This window comes from Limulus polyphemus, unplaced genomic scaffold (assembly GCF_000517525.1).
Source record: "Limulus polyphemus unplaced genomic scaffold, Limulus_polyphemus-2.1.2 Scaffold2097, whole genome shotgun sequence".
Classification (NCBI taxonomy): Eukaryota; Metazoa; Arthropoda; class Merostomata; order Xiphosura; family Limulidae; genus Limulus; species Limulus polyphemus.
This window is the reverse complement of record NW_013667707.1, coordinates 54778-62312: the sequence shown is the minus strand read 5'-3', so window position 1 is coordinate 62312 and position 7535 is coordinate 54778. Positions and strand designations below refer to the sequence as shown.

Genomic DNA, 7535 nt, shown 5'->3' with positions numbered 1-7535 from the left:
TGTTATTCTTCATATATATATATATATATATATATATATATATATATATATTACCTTGTTATACATTACTGTGTAAGAAATCAAAATCTTTATGTGTAACTTTGGGTGGGAGAAAAAGATAAAATTATGTAGCTTTCAAAGCTTTCTTTTTTTTTCATTTTAATGTAATTTTTGTAGTTTCTGCATTATTCGTCTTGGAATATAATAATGACAGCTAAGTGAAAAACATTAGTTTATTTGCTTCAAGTCAAATTTATGAATTGTTTATTTCTTCCATATTATTCCAATTCCTATTGGAAAAAGTATGACTTGGAAATAGAGTTATTGTTGAGGAACTCCCTCAAATTTCATGGAGTCGTTTGGATAAATTCTTTCCTATGTTAGAGGATATTTAATCCTAGGATATAAGGTTCTTTTAAACAAAGGAACTACTCCTAATTTAAATTAGTACTTGCATTGTTAATTTTTATTTTCTTAACAATTATATTAGTATATGATAATTTTGTTCATCTTGTTCATCATCCAATTCAGCGTTGCGTGTGCTTGTCTTGCATTTAATGAAGATCAGCAGCACAAGATTGCTGTCAAAGGATGGCGAAGCTCTTCTAATGAACTGAAAAGTGAAGCTCAACGTTTCTTTAACTGTTGTGGGTTTGAAAACTACACTTTAGGACCAGAGGAGAAAATGGGACATCCATCCTGTTGGGGGGTATGTACATCAGTAATGTGTAATGTTGTATGTTGTTATGATTTAGAATAATTGTTAATATTTGATTCTTTTGTTTTTAATAAGACATTTATATAAATATTGCTGAATATGAATTAAAATGTCATTACATTTTTGATAAAGATTAGCGTTACACTGAAACACACATACACACACACATCGTACGTATAATCATGGTGAAAACTAGAATTCCAGTACAATCACTCATCTCTATACACAGAAAGCTATTTTCCTCTTGAGATCGTGCTATCTGCCCAAGAGACTTTCATGCTACCAGCTTTGTGAAAACTACTTAAAAGTCATGTGAATGATGTGAAATTGTGTTACTACATGATGGCAAAACCCATGCAGCAAAACCCCCCACCAATAGGAGTATGACACACCTTCTTGCACAAAAGCTCTCCCTACATTCGTAAGTGTATTATGTCATTCTTTTCCTTAGCATGGTTGTGTTCAGATGGGGTTTTCATTGTTGAGACTTGTAACAAACTTTTTCACTCGTACAACTTTGTGTCTTCAAGTTCTCTACAGTATGAATTCACAATTCACTGTACTTTCATCTTCACCTAATATGAGTGACAATAACTCTCACAATGACCAATTTCCTAACAATTCTGGAAGTGTTTTGTCTGTGGACAAAATGGCAAACATCATCCAATATGTGGTAGGGTCCATGTTGCTGCCTGGACCCTCTTCTCCCACACCTGCCACAATTTCCCATTCCAGGATTTAAAGGTAGAAGTTAAGGAGGATAAAATGGGATGACTTCTACTGCCTGGATTTGCCTTGGATACCTCTATTCTTTCTAAAGAAAAAGTTCATTTCTCTTCAGGTTTCCAAGACCTTATCACCCAGATATGTACCATTCTTTCTTTTACCCCATTACTTATGACACTTCATGTTTCTACACAATTCTTCCCCTCATTATTTTTTTTTGTTTTTCTTCTTTCTCCAGATGTTTCTGTCCATGCTATCTTCTTTCTCAAACAGCTTCATTCCCACAATATTATACTACATCCTCCTCACCAGCCTGATTCCTACTTTCTCTCAGTCCTTAGAGTCAAAAAACTGATTGAAGCCTTGGAATAATTTAGGAAAAGGCTTTTGGAATGAAACAACAGGAACAAGGAAGTGCAGAATTTAACCTGGGATAAAGCAAGAAAATTACTTACTAGAATGTGGAGGGACTTTATAACAAAAATGATGATTTGTAGTTTTGACATTATTGTTTTATTTGAAATGTGGGTTGGGAAGAAATGGGAATCATCATGGGTGAAACAACTAAATGATGGATATGAATGGTATTTTAAGGAAGCTGTCAAATGGGACATGAGGAGAATGAGATCCTTAGGACTCAGTAGTACTATAAATAGAACCCAATTAAAAGATGAGAGTTTGTAGCTAACCTGGAACAATGTTATTAGTGGAAAATAAAAAATGAGAAAGATAAACAATGGAGAATACAACTCCTGAAGGAAATTTTTAAGATGAGTACCAAATAAATTAAGATTAAACATAAGACAGGAAGTAAAAAGAAACATTACAAGGATAGTGAATACAAACAAAGTGAGAGACTTTTGAGAAGATTCCTGAGACAACTTAGAAAGAAGTTGATTGGACTCGTTATATTATAGTGAGAAGAAACCTCGGGATGAGATATTGGGAAATGCAAAATCAGATGAAAGAAAGGATTTGAAAGGAAATCAAGAAGAGTAAACTCTTCTGGCAACATGCTAATAAATTTGGAAAGCAAGAGGTTAAACTATGCACCACTGGGGAGAACACTGTGCAATTATTAGAAACAGAAGAGATGAGTAGCAGCAATTGATGGTGAGAACTCCAACATCTAGTGTTATCATTTGAAAATAATGAATGAGATACTGAATTTGAAGGAGAAGAATTGACAGAGTCAATTAAGAAACTGAAGAATGGCAAGTTGCTGAGTGGGACAGGGTGCATATATATCCTTGAAAGTCCTTGAAATTGAGAATGGAATTGGAAGGGCTTGAAAGTGCTTGAAAAGGGCCTTTTTTTTTTGCAAAACTGCTTGCATGTATTATAACAATAGACTATATTGATATATCTAACTTTAATGCATGTTGTGGAGTTAAGTGCAGTAATTAAAGTCTTTCTTTTCTTTCATATGTTCAACAAATAAATATGAATTTTATAAAATTTCAGTGGAATCCGATTGATTTTGATGTAGATTGTAGCTTCCAAAAAGTGCTTGATAAACATTTTGAGAGTGCTTAGAAACAGAAATTGATCTGAGCAAATCAGTATGAACCATGGTGAGAACATGAATATCAACAAATTTTATATGGCACTTATGCAGGAAATGAAGAGGATTTTTTGCAACCACTCAGTGAGATCTGAAAGAGTGGGGTCTGCTCTGACAGTTGGAGTGATGGACTAATTTGCCCAATCTACAAGACTGGCAAAAAAAGGCAACCCAAAGAATTGTAGAGGAATCATGTCACTTAACTCTCTGCACAAGACATTGGCCAGCATGATGACTACATGGCTCATGAACTGGCTCAACAAAGAAAGGCTAATTAAGGAAAACCAAGCAGGATTAAAGAAAAATTGTGACATGACATTTTTGTGTTCAGTACACTAATTGAAAATAAGCTAAGAAGATTGTATGCATGGTGTAGTGACTTTAGAGCAACTTTTTAACAAGGTCAGTAGGAAGAAGCTGTGCAAAAAGATCTGGAAAATGGGGATTAGAGAAAGAATGCACAGGATGATCGAGAGTGTTTACAAGGAAAGAAGGAACATCATCAAGAGGATGATTGGATAAGTTTTGGACTTCAAAAGAAGTGAGACAAAAAAGTCCATTAAGCCCAGTGTTATTTAGTATTTTTATCATTTATTGGGAAGATGAATGGATTACGAGGAATATTGGAGGAATTGTTATTGGAAAAAAATAACTGATCTTAAATTTGTGGTTGACATTGTTGCACTGGCTGATAATAGAAATGACATGAGAGAAGTGGTTAAATTCTGTGAAAAATATGTGGAAAGAAATTATCTGGTTACTGATCTGGAAATATCAGAGATGATGGCATTCCATAAAGGAAGCTTAGTAAAGAAGATAGCTGATCATAGAAAGGTCAGCTTATTGAGGTGGTCAACATGTCCAAATGCTTGGGAGTTTGGTTTTCTACAAAAAATGTTGTAACACAAAACACATTAAGTGGCAAATTGGAAAGGCTCAAATGATCATCAATACGGTATGGAGTTGAATGAAAATAAGTGTGATGTATGGGCATAACAGTAATATATATCTTTTTAATACTTTGATTCAGAAGGTTTTGTTGTATGGAGTAGAAGCTTGAGGCTGGAATGAAAATGAAGAGCTTAAAAAATGCAAAATAACATATATGAAGAGAATTTTAAACTTTGACAGAAATATACCCAATTACTTGTGGAGAATGGACAAGTATGGATTACAAAGCAGTCAGAAAAATGTCAAACATGTTATTAGAGTTTTGAAAATTATGGAAGATAGATACCCAAAGATTTGTTTGAAAGAGATGGTGAAATTAATGGACCGTATTGAAAAACCTACATGGCTCACTTTCTTTATCAAGTGACTAAACCAGGTGGAAAGTTGGAAAGTGATCCAACTCGTGAAAGAAGAAGCCTTGTTGGAAAAAATCATGAAAGCATAACAAGAGGTGCTTCAGAAAATGCTTGAGTAAGAAATCAAAGTAATGTGGACTAGAATTGGTAATTCAACATAAATAACTTTTATAAAGATATTAAGAACTTAATCAGAAGATAAAATTACTTGATGATGATAAAAGTAGTGCGACCAGTGTAATTGTATGATAGGGACTATGGTGTGGAAGTGAGCACAAGAGTAGAAAAAACTGGTCACTAAATGATCAAAGATGAGGAACTCATAACCAGGAAGAAACAACTATTAATCATATATTTAAGGCCCCATATATGAGGAGCAATCCAACATGGAACTCAATAATGCAAGGGTTGGAAGAAAAAAAAGCTAATTGGTGGAAACAACTATTACAGAATAAACTAATAGTTGCTTCCATCAATCAACTCTTTTTTTATTACAGAATAAACTGGACTTAGATATTTGTAAACATATTTTAGCATGTACAAAATGAAATAATGAATAATTTTATTAAAGAGTGTAACAAACACCCCTTCCTAAGAAATTGTAAATTTTGTGGAATAAATTAAACAAATCATCTGTTTTTTTTTCCATCACAAATTGACATGTGGGATCACCCTCAGAACTGGACTTTTCAGTTGTGTAGCATTCTTTCCTTCCCACTCCTTTCATTTTTCAACCGCTGCGGTATACTAACAAAAATGGCTACTTATCACTGTTGGTCTCCCCTCTGACAATTCACCACTACCATCCTACCTTATTTTACCTCACCTCTTTCTCTATTTGGCTGTTCAATTGCAGCTTGTCTGTTTCTACTATTGCAGGGTATTGGGCTGACCTGTCTACAATGTTCTGCCTTTACCATTTCTTCAAAGGTTTTATTTTCCTCCTCTGTCCTTTGCTCCTTCTTCATGCACAAACCTTTTATTCCCACTCCATTACCAGACTAGGACTTGAATGTCATTCTTCATGCTCTCACTTTGAACCCCATGTTATTTGCTCTCTCTCTCAAAACTTGTTTCTTTCTCCTTCTTGCATGTGGTCGTTGCTTTTCTGAAGTTTATGCCATAGACTTCTCCTGGGGCTCTCTTCTACCACTCATACATTCTTCTCTATCCAGACCATTCCTTTCTACTTAAAACTTTGACTGCTATCGAAGGTGGTGCTACATTTTCTTCTATCTTCCATATCTATTAATGTTCAGACCTGGACAGACTCCTGTGCCCTGTATGGGCCATTTGTTGTTGTCTCTCTTGTACTTCTTCCATCAGAGGTTCCTACCTCTATCTGTTCATTCCTTGGGACCCATTTTCTACTTGACCTCCTACTGGATGGATCTGCCAATTCATCTGAGTTGTTTATTTTTTGGGGAATGGATATGCATAGACTATTTTGAGTCTCCTCTCACCAGATTCGGCACCTGACTCATTCTCTGGCATTCATGTGGACTACCTCACACGCTTCTGTTTCCAACTACCTTCATCATTTTGCTGCTTAATCTTCAGAAGGATACAGATGTCTACCAATTACTATTCTTCAATTGACCCTGAGCCTTTAACCCTATTGCAGTGGGTCATGTGTTAAAGGCCATGTCATCGTGTTTGTTGACTTGCATTCAAAATTTGATTGAACTACTATTTTATGAATTTATGTCAATAAGTTTGGTATCAAATTGTAGATTATAATTCAAATTTTAGTATTATAAATTAGTTAATTTCTTAATATAAAAGTAAATATAAAAATAACACAGCTAAAATCGATTTTGTGTGTCACGTAGTATGGTAATGCAGCACTGGTTCAAATTAGATGTTTGTGATGTCAAAATACTAAGTCTGTAGTTTCGTACAAATTAAGAACTCAAACTACCAATATTGACAAACTAAAATATAAAATAAGAGCCTCTTATCTTTCCTATTTGCTAAGATACTGCTCATGTACTGAATTAAACACAATGACCCTCTACCTACCTCTTTACATTTTTGGAAATGCTCCCTTATATACTAAGCTTCAGCTGGGGCCGGGTTCTCCCCTTGCCCCTCCCCCTTAAAAAACAACATATACAAAAATTAGAAACAAAAAAAATTGACATTTATTACATTTAACCAAATAATCACCAACAGAATGTTCACATTTAATTTCAAATTTCAATGTGTAGCCCCAACTTCTCAAACCCTAACCCCTTATTGTTCTCAAAACCCCCACCTTCCCCAGAAATCTACTTCTCAAGCCATGCCTGTTATTAACCCCTATTGTTTTCTAAATCCCCGACTTTCAGCAGACAGTCAGTTTTTGTTGCTCGGAACTTGTTTTTTTATAACTAAACCAATTATTGACTGTAACTTTTAGTACTGTGTTAGTTGCCACAAAGATTATGGTTTAGATGCCTAACTTCGATACTCGGCCAGAGCCAAGTATTACCGGGTAGTCCAATACCCAGCTGGGGACGATTATCTGGCCAGGTACCCATGCACCCCTACCTACTTCTATATATGACATGAATAACCAATCGAAAGCTCTGAATGTCCCCATAGTAGTTTTCTCAGCCATTTTGATATGTTATTGTTTTAATCTTGTTCTTTTCACACAAGATTTCAAACAATAAGATAAATCTGTAGTGAGCTCGAAATTTCATATATTTTTTAGACCCAAATACATCTTAGTTACTACACTTGATAAATTATTATGGAATTCTATGGTATCAGTATAGTAATTTATGATTTTTTTTTGGGTTATTTATAATGTATATATAAAACCTAAAAAAAATTTTCTTCACACATCCTCCATGTGGTAAATTTCATAAGTCTTAGCAACCTATGACAAACAGCAAATGAGTACAAAGTTCATAACTAGAAGAGATAATTGTTTGCTTTACTTCTTTATTTACTGTTCTATATTTTTAGAAAAATAAGTTTAAGAACTTATTTGTAAACAATATTAATGTATATAATGTATAATAATTGAAATGTGACTGTATTTTACAAAATATTAGTCCACTAAAACACAGCCGAGACAGGTAATTTTGTAAAGACTAAAGGTAAATTTTATATTATTGGATACAGTATCATGAGTGCACATGTGCTTGGTCATTGTAACTTCTGTATTGTTAGCCAGGCATGGCTGGAAGGTCAATATAATGAAAATGATAAATATATATATATATATATA

At 34.1% G+C, this 7535-nt stretch overlaps 1 protein-coding gene across 1 annotated transcript in view; it reads left to right on the top strand.

Annotated features, from left to right (window-relative positions):
• Positions 1 to 7535, top strand: part of LOC106465931 (tetraspanin-13-like) — a 27157-nt gene that overhangs the window by 8358 nt on the left and 11264 nt on the right. The window contains exon 3 of the mRNA XM_013926174.2: positions 491 to 709. Within this exon, the coding sequence (XP_013781628.1) occupies positions 491 to 709 (219 nt within the window). The remainder of the gene's footprint in view (positions 1 to 490; positions 710 to 7535) is intronic.